This window comes from Fusarium coffeatum, assembly GCF_003316985.1.
Source record: "Fusarium coffeatum strain FIESC_28 chromosome Unknown BRIP53273_contig_192, whole genome shotgun sequence".
Classification (NCBI taxonomy): domain Eukaryota; kingdom Fungi; phylum Ascomycota; class Sordariomycetes; order Hypocreales; family Nectriaceae; genus Fusarium; species Fusarium coffeatum.
Genome location: NW_022157985.1, coordinates 81,666 through 95,974, shown reverse-complemented (window position 1 = coordinate 95,974; position 14,309 = coordinate 81,666). Strand labels below are relative to the sequence as shown.

Sequence of the window (14,309 nt, the reverse complement as noted above, 5' to 3'; positions counted from 1 at the left end):
ATTATATAAGCATAGCAATTGAAGTCGTCCACTGTCATTCCAACTAGTAAAGAGCCAAACCACCCATCTCCTCATACCGGATCCTAGCCCAATTAACCATCGACTCCGTTTCCCTCCTCTTCCAAACAGTCTCCACCAACTCCCGACTCTGATGAACATATCCAAACCCACACGTCCTCTCCATAACCATCAGCCTATCCTGCACCACCATCCTCTGCTCGAGAGAATTACATGCACCACCAGCCATGACGAGTGGAAACAGTAAACACGTCTCCAAAGAACTGCCGTACCGAATCTTTTGAGCAGAGTCAAGAATATGTTGGACACAATCGGATACTTTTTCCGTTAGTGAGTAGCCTTCGGTGATTTGGTGGAGTCGGAGGCGAAGGGCCCATTCGTATGCAGTCGTTGCGTGGAGGACGTCATCGTTTGTTGGGTTAAGTGAGGCGACAGCACCTGCGAGTCCTCCGTAGTCATACGCCCAACTATCCAGTAGACCTTGTACTCGCTCTGCTTCTTGACGGAACAAAGCTTCTGATTCCTCATCCACTCTTGTTCCTCGTTTGCTGGCCAGATTGTTCACTCGATCGACCATATGGAATAGCTCTTTTGGGATCCCATATACCGCGGCATCGTCGCCGTTGGTATCGTCAGTCGGTTTTACTGTTGTCTCGTCGATGAGTGGAGGTTTGCAAGTACTCGTTGTAGCAGCACTGTCAAGGAAACGTGCCAGTTTGACAAGGAATTTGAAGTGACCACATGCTGAAGTAGAACTCGTCTGAGCTTTAAAGGTGGAGAGGAGACGTTTCGCTCCCTGCAGGTGGAGTTTCCAGCCAGCTGATGTACCGTCAAATAGTTCTGACATACAGAGCAATAGACAAGAAACCAAGGCGACATCAACAGAGCTGGAATCAACAGTTGGGAGTAAATTTGCCAGAGATTTGGTCGCTTGTCCTTTGTGGAATAGGGCTCGATCTCGCATATCTGGTTGAAGCTTCTCCCAATGTGTCGCGCTCAGCGCAAGCACACAATGCAAAATAAGTTGATTCGATACAGCCATTGGCACGATGTAACTCGTGTAAGGATTCGAAGCAGTATTTGGATGCCGCGATAATACGAAGGCAACGATTGTAGAGTAATGGTTGAGTAACGCCTTATCATGCGGAGATGTCATATCCGGCAGTAAGCTGGGTGAATATAAACTGAGCGTTGTAGCTGGTGGACTCTCTACAACCGCAGGTGTATCTGAGAGGATGTCAAGCCAAGTTGAATCTGGTGAAAGATTCCATGAGATATCTTGCAGCGGGGCGGTCATGTCGTCAGGAATGGCATTTGACATCTGACAGAGTAGATCTGCGATGCTCAGATCCAGAGTTGATTGACCTGAGTCGGTTGAGTGGCATGGACTCGGGGATTGGTTTGATGAGAGTTCGATGACTTGATCCGCATTCAGCCAGGACTCACTGGTCCAGCTGTTGTTTCTCCCTCTACTTGTTCTTTCTGTAGGCCATGCGCATCCCAGGCACAGCCGTTGGCAATCACCACAGTGAGGTTTCCTATGATCTCTTAGTTTGGTCCGATAAGGCGATCACTGAGAGTTGTTGACTAACCTCTCATCGCACTTCTTCTTGCGTCTCTTACACGTCAAACAACCTGTCTGAACCCTTCGGATCCTAGCCTTTGGCTGTTGAACCACACCATCGCTCGTGCCGAGCTCATCCGCAAAACCCTTAGGCCGGCACGGAAGACTCAGCCGAGTACAGCGATCGCAAGGAATTCCCCCTCTACATCGCTGCTTAATATCGGCGCATCGAAAACAAACGTCGGTGGAGGCCATTTTGGATGAATTGACTTGGGAGAAAAGCTGGGGTAGTGGAAGCGGTTATGGGGTCTGTCGGATGTCGGTTCCGTGGTTAGTTATCTTAATACTGAGTGGGCTAGGCTCTGATGAGTTAGTGGGTGCCCGTCATATCTGGCGCTATCGAGGACCGAGAAGCGGGGTAGATAGCACTGTAACTTTAGGGACCGAGATCGCAATTGACGGGTCCATCTGAGGAACTCCTAGGCTCAATTGCCATCCTCTATTCCAATAATGCAATTATCTACAGCAGCATTATAGCAGGTTTGAGCAGCTTCTGATATCAGATATTAAATAACAGTCAATTACATTTCGATCTATCTAACTAAGAATGAAGGGAATCACGAATTGCACAAGCAGTCTGCAAAATAAACTCCCTCGCCTGCCAAAGATCCTTATCCATATGCATAAACGGATGCGGTACACCCGGAAACCTCTTCATCGTAACCTCATTCCCATGCTCAATCAACTTCATACCATAAGCCTCTCCCTCATCTCTCAAAGGGTCTGCACCAGCTGTGTAAATGACAGTTTTTGCCAAATTGCTAAAGTCTGTAGCTTTGAACAGATTGCCATAAATCTCTGGTATCTTCTGGCGTCGGCTGGCGATTTCTTCTGGGGTGGAACCGAGGGAACTCCATTTCAGCTTGTCAAACCATGCGAGTCGTCCCCAATTGAGTGTCGGTGCATGTTCGTTCTCTTGCATTGATGGGAAAGGTGAGTCTGATGCGCTGGAGTATTTACTCAAGTCATCGATCACTGGTGTGCCCACTGCGACGAGCTTGAGAGGGATACCGGCATCGCGAGCCATGTGGGCAAGGGCTAGACTGATGAATCCGCCAGCAGACACGCCACCGACAGATATCCTTTCCGGATCGATGCTAAATCTCTCAGCGCCCTTTTCGTAGACGTATTTGAGAGCCGCAAAGCTGTCTGTTATGCCACAAGGAAAGGCATTCTCAGGTACAAGACGATAAGCCACATCAATAACCGCAACACCAGCGACTTTGCAAATATGCTTGCAGATGTGACTCTCAGTATCAAGATCACCAAGACCCCAGCCTCCACCATGGTAATCGATGTGAACAGGCCATGGACCAGCGGTATCAGGTTCGTAGACTCTGACAGCAAGAGTGATGTCCTCGTGAGTTACGATCTGAGCATCATATTCACGAGCGACATCTGGCGCTGGGCCTGTGCCGTAGGAATAGAGGACGGAGTATTTGGATCGTAGGATGCCGAGGTCGATTGGTTTAAGGGGTGTGTTGGCGACGTTGTCGTTGTAGAGTTTTTCGAAGACGGGGTCGAGTTTGCCTTTCATAGAGGGGTGGACGGGCTGGAGGGCCTCGTGTTTGTGGTCTTGTGTCATGGTTGTTGTTTGCTAATAGTGCAGTTGAAGAAGAAGTTGGATAAGTCGATTGTGAATTGATCAATGCTTCAACGAGCTTGACCTCACCATTATTTACTCTCTCATTAATGTTCCAATCTATTGATCGGTTTTACCACAGCGGTTACAATTACCATACCGCGGAGCACCCCGCTATCTTTACAGAGAGCGGAATCCCAAGTCAGCGCCACTAAATGTTTTCCGACGGTTGCATGATTAGCGCTGATTCCCGACGGGGTCGCCTGCCATTTCCCCTCTCGGGCGCTGGAATGAACCGCTGTGCTGGGACGCGCTATCTAATCAGGGCATCACCAATGTCGATGACACAGGGCCGTCGGAGGCATCGTTGTTCCACTGATACTCAAAGCCACATAGACATAATATTATGCTGTACGCGCACTTCTTGAGTCTCAATTGAGAAAATTATTTCTTGTTTTTCCTTTTCTGTGCAGGCATCCAGATCCGCAAACCATCTCATACCTTGATCAAGCCAACCCTCACCATAATGTCAAAAGACCGCAAGCCAGTCCTGATCATCGGCGCAGGAGTTGTCGGCCTTGTCCTAGCCCATGGGCTCAAAAAGGTACCAATAATTAAATTTCTCTACCTTCAAGAGACTTTACTGACACTTCAAAAGCTTGGCATCCCATTCAAGATATACGAACGCGACAGCCATATTAGCTCCCGTGGTCAAGGCTGGGCTATAACCCTTCACTGGGTCCTACCTTTTCTCAGAGAGCTCTTGTCGGACGATACTTTCAAGGGCGTCGAGTCAGTTCAGGTTGATCCCGAAGCTGATCGTCAAGGTCTTGGAAAGTTTGTCTTTATCAACCTCGAGACCCTTGAGCCTAAGTTCCTTATCCCGCCTGGCGACCGACGTCGAGTTAATAGAGAAAAATTGAGAAAGGTCCTTATGAAGGATGTGGCAGAGCATGTCACTTGGAACAAGCGTCTTGCCTCTATCCAAGAGTGCGATGACCAGGTGATAGCGAAATTCGAAGATGGAACACAAGCCGAAGGTTCTCTAATCGTTGGTGTCGAAGGCAGCAACTCGAGCACGAGAAAACACCTGGTGCCGGACTCGTATCGCAATATTCGACTACCAATACGCTTCACTGGAGCTGCTCTAGATCTCACGCCAGAGCAAGTCAAACCGCTGAAGGATATCGACCCTCTACTCTTCCAGGGGTGTCATCCTGTGACAGGAGCATTCTTTTGGTTCAGTATGTTGGAGACACCACAAGTCAACGGCACTGTTGGAACAAACAATGAACACTACCGAGTCCAAGTCATGATATCATGGCCTCTGAAGACAGAAGAAGATGAAGTCAAGCCTACAGATGCGGAACGTTTGGTATATATGAAGCAACGAGCAACAGAGTTCAATCCCGTGCTACGCGACGTCGTGCACGCGATACCTGAGGATTCGGAGGTAATTGAAATTGTCCTCCAAGACTGGCCATGTCCACCCTGGGATAATCGAGATGGCAGAATCACGCTAGCTGGCGACGCGGCGCACGCGATGACGATGTACCGTGGAGAGGCGGCAAATCACGGTATTCTGGACGCGTACAGATTGAGCAAGGCTTTAGAGGCAGTCTATCACCAAGGTAAGGATTTTAAGCAGGCCATTGATGATTATGAGAGTGAGTTGCGGGAGAGGACGAGTGTCGCGGTGCTATTAAGTCGGCAAGCTTGTTTGGACGCGCATGATTGGGATGGATTGAATGAGAATTCTGCTGTGTTGAAGAAGAGGGCTATCGCGGGTGTCTAGATATCCTCTTTCAATTTACGTCATCTAATTTAAGACCCATTATAGTGACGTCAATGATTACCTTTACGTGTTTCGGTCGATGAAACCTGAGTGAATTGTTGCGACGACTGAGCAGGTCTGTTTACAGTTTCTCTCGGTGTTGAGCTGCAATGCTAACATTCAATTGTGAACCCAAGCATTTTGCGCAATTCATGACCGCCACCGATACACCACGAATATATACGAGAGAAAATAATACAGGTTTATAGCAATATGCAAGGACTTTATTAGATATATCTAAAGAAAGATTAAAAGATCTTGTTAACTTGATAAAGTTGTTATCAGTTCGATAAATCCCATTGTACAGGGTAGGAAGTATGCCACTTGCGGCGGTGTCATGTGGCTGTGATAGAAAGTGGATCAATGTGGCCAGACTTCTTGGTAGGCACCGCTGCGACGCGAACCTTAGCTCTCATCACCCCGAACCTATGCGACGTGTTCCAACGGCACGAATCGCCGAACATTATGATCAGTTGGACTAATTGCCACTTTTGATCCCAAGATGATACAATTGACACAGCATGACCTGTTGCACTGTTGCGCGCTGGTCATCGACGCGGCTACAGAACAATTGCGACGCGTCGAGTGCGCGGTAGGGATACTTCGGTATGGCAGCCAATCACTGTCTAGCCCCGCTGCAACCGTCGCAAATCCATCTTTCCGACGGGGAGCGCACTACACTAGAGCCTAACAGGAATAGGGTCAGTCGGCGTTGAAGCTCACATCCGCCCGCTTGTCGTTGTAGGTTCCAGCAACTGGGTGCCGAAATATCGATGTCTTAACTATTTGAACCAAGATTCCAGTACCTTACAGTTTCTTCTCTCATGATCATCTAATTGTCTTGTTACTAAGGCTTTCTTTTGAAGATGCCTTCAGCATACCCCAAACCTATCCTACCCCCGTCCCTTATTGCCGTTACAGGCGCCAACGGCTTTATAGCCCAGCACTGTATCAAACTTCTCCTGTCAGAAGGCTACAGAGTTGTAGGCACCGTCCGTTCGGCTTTAAAAGCCAAACAAGTCTTAAACCTCCATGGAAGAGATCCCAGTCTTTCTGTGAAAGTGGTTGAAGATATTACTTCCGTCGAATCATATCTCTCAGCTTTTGGCTCAACCAGACCAGACGCCATCTTACACCTCGCCGCACCCTTCAATTATGATGCTACGGACTTGGAGAATGATCTTATGATTCCCGCTGTTAAGGGTTCAACGGCTATTCTCAATGCAGCCAAGAAATTGGGAGGTGTAAAACGCATTGTGCATACCAATTCGTTTGCTGGTATCTACGATGCTTCGAAGGGACTTCAGCCTGGCAAAATATATACTGCCAAGGACTGGTCGCCTTTGACCTACGAAGATGGTGTCAACGCTCCCGCTGCAGCAGTAGCATACCGAGCCAGCAAAACGGTAGCGGAAAAGGTTGCGTGGAAATGGATGGATGATAATTCATCCGTGCAATTCGACCTCGTCAGCCTCAATCCAGCCATGGTGTTTGGACCATTCCTACCAGGCGCAGTCCCCACTTCCCCAAAAGAACTCAACACATCAAACCAAATTGTATATGGCATTGTGTCAACCGGCGAAGAGGCTTCCATCCCACCAACTCGAGGTCCAGTCTGGGTCAGTGTCCAAGATGTTGCACTAGCACATCTTAAGGCGATCCAAGTTCCTGAAGCTGGCGGCGAGAGATATCTTCTAGCCGCTGGTGTATACTGCAATCAGGAGATCGCCGATGTTTCGCGAGAGGTCGCAGGGAAGAATAAGAGCAAGATTCCCACTGGTAGTCCGGGTTCTAGAGAAGCTGAGACCCATTTTGGCGTTGATGCTAGTGAGACTGAGAAAGCTTTGGGGATCAAGTGGCAGTCACTTGAGGATATGTTGTCAGGACTACTGCCTCAGTTGTTTGAGATTGAGAGTAGAGTTCAGTGAAGCTGTTAGCTATGCTGTAAATTACAACAACACATATATTCAACCTATAACCTCGCTACTTGATAATGAGCTATTAAGGATCGTTAATTGATCTCGTCTCAATATGTTTCGGATATAAGCTATCGTCTTCCACAATCCGGATAAACGTAGGCTTGTTATCGTGGACCCAGCAGATAACTCTATCTAAGTGGTCCCTGGTCATTCCCACCTTCCTAACACGGCATATCTACCCTATCTATAGCAGGGATTATGCCTGAACATTCCGCACTTGTTCCAGTGAAATCACCACTTCCAACTTGGCGTTGAGAATCCTACGCCGGGATGGGTATATGATCTACTGAATAGAATTGGCTCAATATAAAGTTATGTAACAGAATCAATGTATATCGTTGGTCCGATGTCGCAGACATGGATTGTACTAATGGCATCTGTCCAATATCGCTCAGCTTGACCGACTCCTCGGGATAACGATAAACAAGGATACACTTTTGAAGCATCGTGACTTCAATGGTTCTTACCCCGCCCCAAGATCGGTTCCTATAAAAGGTTTTGCTGCTTCTTCCAAAACTCAGATCACAAGGCCGTTTCTCAGTATAGCTTCTTGTTCACGATGCTGCTCATAGCTCTACTAAGTCTGACCACCTCAGCCGTGGCAAAGGGTTTACGTCCCCACGGTATATCATTAAGTCTCAACGGGATTGACTACTTTGTGTCGCCTTCGACAGAAACAAAGCTACCTTCCAGCCTTCGTCCTTCAGCTAAGACTGCTGATTCCTTCGCTTTTACGCCTGTTACAGTGGTTGGCAACAGTACCACTGCACAAGATGCTCTCAACGCACTATTTTCCGAATGGAAGCAGAAGGATGATGTTTGGCAATCTGGGTTCTTGGAAACAGTGATTGTTAAGAACTCGGTGGCTTGCAAATCAGGAACCAACAAATTCCATTATGACATCAAATCGACGGTCTCATGCGTAGACTCATTGGAAATTCCTCAGGGGCCTTATTTTTTGAACGCCCACAGTGGAGATCTCCATAGAGTATACCGACTTTATGATGATTTCTCAGGAACATTCGCCGAGTCACTTCTTCACCTCTCGGACGGCGAGTTCCAAACTCTCTCAGCACATATGTCCAGCAGCGCTTCTCTCACAATTGGCGTCCCATCGCGCCTCTATTATACACGCACCAAGGAGCAGCCATTGGCAGGTGTGCGAGTTGCAGTCAAGGACCTATTTGATATCGAGGGCGTCAAAAGCTCGCGAGGAAACCGTGCATGGTATAACCTCTACCCTGCGGCCAATAAAACCGCACCAGCTATCCAGAACCTGATCGACGCTGGAGCCGTCATCGTTGGAACGCAGAAGCTTTCTCAGTTCGCCAATGGTGAGAACCCTACAGCAGACTGGGTCTCTTACTCGGCTCCCTTCAATCCCCGTGGAGACGGTTACCAAGGTCCTTCCTCGTCTTCATCGGGGGCAGGAGCCTCCGTGGCATCTTATCCGTGGTTAGATATTGCCGTTGGAAGCGATACTGGAGGTTCTATCCGCGGGCCCGCTGGTGTTACTGGAGTCTTTGGTAATAGACCTACACATAACCTCGTCACTCTTGATAACGCAATGCCTCTATCACCGGCCATGGATACAGCTGGGTTTCTTACTCGCGATCCGGAGCTTTGGGGATTAGCTCAGGCCGCGATGTACGGGGAGAACTACACGACCTTCTCTGAAGATGTTCAGTATCCACAGGTCGTATATACTCTGGGTTTCCCGGATAACAGCACGCCAAATGGTGCAATAATCCATCGATTCGCAAACGATCTCGCCGAATTCCTCGCTACGAATGTTACAGAGTATGATTTGGACCAAGATTGGGCTTCCACGGCGCCAGAGCCTGTTCGAGATCTTCCCTTAACAGACTTTCTCAACATCACTTATCCTGCGCTCATCACCAAGCAGCAGATCGCACTAATTAAGAAACCATTCTTCAGAGACTATGCTGGTAAGTCTTAGTAACCAGAAGTATACCTGTCCAATAACTGATCAACTTCCAGCCGCTCATGAGGGCCGACAGCCATACATCAACCCAGCTCCCAGTGTGCGTTGGGCCTGGGGTGAGAGTCAACCAGACTCCATCCTCGACAACGCCCTGAAGAACAAGACGATCTTCATGAACTGGTTCAACGGGCAGGTTCTTCCAAGAGACGATGACCCACAGAGATGTTCCTCTAGAATTCTTCTCCACACTGAAAGCACCGGAAGCTTTGGTCGCCGCGATGTTTACAAGGATCCTCCTAGGGTTCCTTTCGGTTGGTCTCTAAGTAAGCTGTCCATCTTCAGCGAAGCGCCGGATAGCGTCTATCCTCTTGGAGAGGTTCCGGGCTTTAGCAATATTACCCACCATGAGGAGAATCTACCTGTCACTGTTGATATCATGGTAGCCAAGGGTTGTGACGGCCTCATCCCCAGATTAGCTCAGGACCTGGTGGCGCATGGGATTTTGGAAGTGCCCAAAACTGGGAGGAGCCTGTCAGGTGGATCTGTGTTATTCTAGTTGACATATGGAAGATGAAATGATATTTTGAAGCCTCTTATAGCTTTGCCAATTAGATAAAATACTGGAAGCAAATAACGTTATACTTGGTGACCTCATACGCTTCTTCCATCATCAGACTTGGCTGGACGCGCCAACTCTCGTAAACTCTCCGAGTCTTCTGGCTTCGAGCCCAATATGGTCCTGCTCTTACTTCGTCTCTGTTCGCCCCAAGTTGGCTCGTTCAATTGCGTCTTCTGGACCCAGAGGCCCCTTTCCTCTAGTAGGGCTTTGCAAGCCGCCTTACTGGTGACTGCATAAATGACAGCGTTCCAGAACCCTTGGAGTGGAAGGACGGTCGCGCTCATAAACTGCAATGGCTTGCTAACTTGATCGGGGTGGATATGCGAGTACATTCTGTTGGCGCTTGAGGGAATCCACGTAGTCAGAATGACGACGAAGAAAAGCATGGCGACTTTTGTATATGCCCATGCTGCCTTGTAAACATCGTTGCTCGGTCGCACGGATGGCTTCGGGTTGTTTGGCTGTGGGTTCGCAGCTACGCTTGCTCGAGTGTCTTCTCGGTCAATCGTTGGCTTGTGGACGCGAACTGACGCTTGATGACCCAAGTTCTGGAGCTGAACCGCCTCTGGCTGATGTATCGACTCGCGTACGATGGTTACTTCGGTTGTTTTGACATAATTGGTCGAACTTTGGTTGGCGTATGAGAGGCCTCCTGAGCCGGAACCGGATCCTTGGGCTTTTAGAAGTTGTTGACGTTTTCGATAGATCGTGCCGCCGGATCGGACGTAAATACCTAGAGTGATCGTGATGACGACCCTGTCGCTGAGTTAACATTTCACGTAACAGATGAGGAACCTCTCAGGCTTACCAGATCGGGCCGTAGAATGTCGCAATACGCAAAATGTCATACTCAGGTGTGATCCAACACCATTGGACAGCACTGCCGTATACGCGAACGCCATCACCGTTCTTAATAAAGAAAAAGATAAACGCTGGTAGAAAGGGAATACCGTAGCAGGATATTAGATAAGGTAGTTCCATCTTTCGTAATCGCTGCGCATCGAAACGATGGTAGAAGGCGAGGTAAACATTGACTGCCATAGCCAGAGTCCACATAGCATCAGCGCCCACGAAGCTACAACATGTCAACAGAAAATGGAGGAGTTAGAGAGTATATTACATACGTGTGAAGGAGGAAAGCTTGCGTCTGACACCCGGGTCCATTTGGATGTTTGACAAAAGAATCGGCCATGATGAAGCAGATACTGGCCATGATATTGCCGAACGAGGCGTAAAAGACCAGTCGGTTAATGGGTTTATGGAAAGCATCACAGAGAAGGAATGTGGTAATAATGAACAAACACCCTATAATTGACAGCACCGAGCAGACTTGTTGGATGACAGTGATGACTCTCACGTCACTGAGAGAGAGACCAGATGTCAACATTCTGGACAGCAGCATCTTGGCTGGCTTGCATTAACAAAACTTCGAGAAAGGTCTGACTTCGTCCCTAGAAGGATTATCAGGTTTATAAGTTGTTATCTCTGCTCCTTATGAGTTATTAAAACACATGCCTCCTTTTATGCAGATTTGATCTGCAGCAGGGGAATAACCAACAGTGGATCATGATCTTCAACCGGAAGCAAGCCGTTGAAGATCCTCTACCGAGACAAGTTTAGAAAGAGAGTCAATGGTAAGAAAGCTGATTGGTATGAAGCAAGAAAATGGGGATCTTCAGGGGACGGCAGTCCAACAGTTGCTTTATCTAGTTTAGCTTTCGGGACATGAAGCAGTACTCACTGTGAGAAGCTAGGTTGTAAGAAGAAGGCAGCCTACGCCTTGTGGGGACCCGCCTCGGCTCTTCTTTTGAGGCTGACACATGAACGTCCTCGAGAGCCAATGACATTTTCGGTTTCGTATCGTATCATGCCCTGGTTACGCGAGAGTAATGTCCAACAGGCTGGAATTCAGGTGATCGACATGTTAGTGCATCCTTTGTTGCGCATTGCTTGCATTTTATTCGACCTGCAAGTGCTTTATTTCCGTTAGGCCGGTGATCTGCAAGGCTTATTTCAATGTGACAGGCATTGTTTCACGCCAGGACCTTTTCCTCCAGGGCTGACGGTTGGGGCTCTAGGGCTTCATCTGCGCTTGTACCTTCCTGTCGGATCTGACAGTTAAGAGTCAGGTCTCTCCATTATGCGATCATTTGTAAATAATAAAGGGTAGCCTCCATGGACATTCAAGCAACTTTATGTCTCTATTGATTTGCTTACATTCCTTTTTTCTACTGTCCTTCGGTGGGCTTTTATTCTTCTAGGGAAGTTGATGAAGCTGGAATTTAACTGGCGCTGACTCGCGCTAACGCCATGTAACTCTGTAAGCCTGTAGCGCGTTTGAGCTGACTCAAACTTGGTCTTTCTTTGGCAGGTTATTGAAGGATTGGCAAGCCACATACGCGATATCTCCTAGTGTTCATGACTTGATATTAATCGGGCTTTGCAAGTGGGCCGGGGCTGCAATTTTGCACATAGGTATCTATTTAATTATTGTTGGTGAATGATTGCTAGCTGATCAATATTCTCTACAAATAACACCCTAGAGGAAAATTCTTCCAACAATGGGAAGCACCATTGCTTGCAGCAACTACCCCGCAGTTAGACCGAATGAGAGTCTTACAGTGGTCGAGCTGCAGACGGGAAAGTCCATAATGGGGTAAGTATGACCGAATCTTGATTCCAAATTAGGTATGCAGTCATCTCTATTTTCGTCCACGTAAGCATTCAGCAGATGAGTCCACTTTGGCAAGCGCCACTATGAGATTAGGCTGCGATGTTACCGAGAGATACTTCTGCTGAGGTATTTACGCCATGGTCTTGCGATAATTGATGCAATGTGGAAAGAACAAGAATGAGACTGATCAACACGAAAACGCTGAAATTGCAGGATTTCATTGGCAAAGTCCCTCCATACGCCATCCTCTCTCACACCTGGGGCGATCGCGAAACAACGTTGCAAGAGTTCCAAAATCGAACCTACAGGAAAGGAAGCAGAGAAATTGCCAAGATATTCGCTACATGTCGTCAAGCCCGTTCCCAAGGGCTCGATTATGCCTGGGTGGATACCTGCTCTATCGATAAGACCAGCAGTACAGAGCTAGGAGAGGCCATAAACTCCATGTTTAAGTGGTACCGTGACGCAGCTGTCTGCTATGCATTTTTGGAAGACATATCGACAAAACAGCCCGCTGAGCCTAAACGAAGATGGAGATCAACATCAGGAGGATTTGGCTTAACGAATAGCCGCTGGTTCACCAGAGGGTGGACTCTCCAAGAGCTAATTGCGCCACGCAATATGGAGTTCTACGACAAGGATTGGAACCTGATCGGAGAAAAACAAGACATGGTGTCTGAGTTGCGGAATACAACGGGCATTGACACTTTTGTTCTACAGGGTGGCCCTCTGGAACAGGTAAGTATAGCCAGAAGGATGAGTTGGGCGGCATATAGACAGACCAGTCGTGAGGAGGATATTGCCTATTCTCTTCTCGGTATCTTCGGCGTCAATATGCCACTTCTATACGGAGAAGGGGCCAGGTCATTCTTGCGACTACAAGAAGAGATTCTCAAGCAGTCAGCTGACCAGACACTTTTTGCATGGCGCTCAACCGCGACTGGGGCTGACAAAGAGGAAGCCCGAGGACTATTCGCCCACTCTCCAAGAGAGTTCCAGAACTTCTTGGATAGAGGAGAAAGGTCAATCGAGCGATCGGAACAAGCGAAAGACAACTTGATGAGACTGTGGGACTCGAGGGCACCCCGGGAGCCCTGGACTGTCAGTAACAGAGGCATCAGAGTGACTGGTCGTATACAAGATTTAAGGCCTAACTATGAGCGCTACCATACTGTGATTCTATTATTGAATTGTTGTTTTGGTGGGAATCCGGGCCGCGTAGTGGGCATCTACCTTCGACGTCTAGATGGAGATCGCTATGCACGAATTCGTCCTGGTGAGCTGGCTAGCGTCAAGCCTCTTAGAAGCATCATATCTCCTTATAGTTTGTATGGGCTGCGACATGGAGACGAGGTTCGTGGACATTACTACGATCAACCGTGGACATCTTCATACACGATCCGACGCGAGTTGGAAGAACTGGAGCATTCAAAGTTTGAGAATAGTCAGGCTGCGAAAGAGAGATACGAGCATGGTTTCTACATCAGCGCCAAGGGTCTCAAGCCCACCACCATCTTCGGCCAATACAAGCTTCATGGAGTCATGATGACTGACGCTCGTGGGCTGCTCCGCTTTTTCAGTTTCTATCCAGATGATCGACACATGGATATTGTGCTGAAGACATACCCCAACTTTCGGGTTGTACTTCTCTACAAAGCGACTACCAGCTCAGACTTGATTTTAGTCTTGTTGGGTCGAAAGGTACAACCAGATGAAAGCGGAGGTCAACATTGGGTGACGGCTACGTACCTGAGCCGATGGGAACTCGAGGAGAAGAGCACCAGGTTTCTCGACGTGGTGGGGTCATTGACAGAGACGATCATACACTCGAAAGAGGTCTCATGCAATGCGAGGGATGATGAACTCTGTGTACGCTTGTCACTGATACCGGATATAGTCGAAGGGATTCCGATGTCGAAACTGCAGGTTACTGGACCATGGCCAATATTGTTTTGGCAATCTGCCTTTCGACTAATAAGGCCATACCTAATTAACTTCGTTCTGTGGGTACTGATGATTTCAACTCTGACAATA

General features: G+C 48.2%; 6 protein-coding genes across 6 annotated transcripts; 4 read left to right on the top strand and 2 right to left on the bottom strand.

The window, feature by feature from the left end:
• Window positions 1-43: 43 nt before the first annotated feature.
• On the bottom strand, window positions 44-3,227 carry FIESC28_08262 (uncharacterized protein; the record flags this gene model as incomplete). Its single annotated transcript, XM_031162400.1, has 3 exons — window positions 44-1,339; window positions 1,465-1,556; window positions 2,336-3,227. 3 exons carry the CDS (start codon window positions 3,225-3,227, stop codon window positions 44-46), a joined length of 2,280 nt encoding a protein of 759 aa, XP_031013555.1.
• A 523-nt stretch (window positions 3,228-3,750) lies between these two features.
• FIESC28_08261 (uncharacterized protein) lies at window positions 3,751-5,019 on the top strand (the record flags this gene model as incomplete). Its single annotated transcript, XM_031162399.1, has 1 exon — window positions 3,751-5,019. The coding sequence occupies one exon, from the start codon at window positions 3,751-3,753 to the stop codon at window positions 5,017-5,019; it is 1,269 nt and encodes a 422-aa protein (XP_031013554.1).
• A 905-nt stretch (window positions 5,020-5,924) lies between these two features.
• On the top strand, window positions 5,925-6,986 carry FIESC28_08260 (uncharacterized protein; the record flags this gene model as incomplete). Its single annotated transcript, XM_031162398.1, has 1 exon — window positions 5,925-6,986. One exon carries the CDS (start codon window positions 5,925-5,927, stop codon window positions 6,984-6,986), a length of 1,062 nt encoding a protein of 353 aa, XP_031013553.1.
• A 610-nt stretch (window positions 6,987-7,596) lies between these two features.
• On the top strand, window positions 7,597-9,538 carry FIESC28_08259 (uncharacterized protein; the record flags this gene model as incomplete). The annotated part of the gene is made up of 2 exons (XM_031162397.1): window positions 7,597-8,986; window positions 9,039-9,538. The coding sequence occupies 2 exons, from the start codon at window positions 7,597-7,599 to the stop codon at window positions 9,536-9,538; spliced, it is 1,890 nt and encodes a 629-aa protein (XP_031013552.1).
• Window positions 9,539-9,633: 95 nt separating this feature from the next.
• FIESC28_08258 (uncharacterized protein) lies at window positions 9,634-10,793 on the bottom strand (the record flags this gene model as incomplete). The annotated part of the gene is made up of 3 exons (XM_031162396.1): window positions 9,634-10,357; window positions 10,410-10,676; window positions 10,726-10,793. The coding sequence occupies 3 exons, from the start codon at window positions 10,791-10,793 to the stop codon at window positions 9,634-9,636; spliced, it is 1,059 nt and encodes a 352-aa protein (XP_031013551.1).
• A 1,581-nt stretch (window positions 10,794-12,374) lies between these two features.
• Window positions 12,375-14,269, top strand: FIESC28_08257 (uncharacterized protein; the record flags this gene model as incomplete). Its single annotated transcript, XM_031162395.1, has 4 exons — window positions 12,375-12,401; window positions 12,489-13,013; window positions 13,056-14,059; window positions 14,173-14,269. 4 exons carry the CDS (start codon window positions 12,375-12,377, stop codon window positions 14,267-14,269), a joined length of 1,653 nt encoding a protein of 550 aa, XP_031013550.1.
• Between the last annotated feature and the right edge of the window lie 40 nt (window positions 14,270-14,309).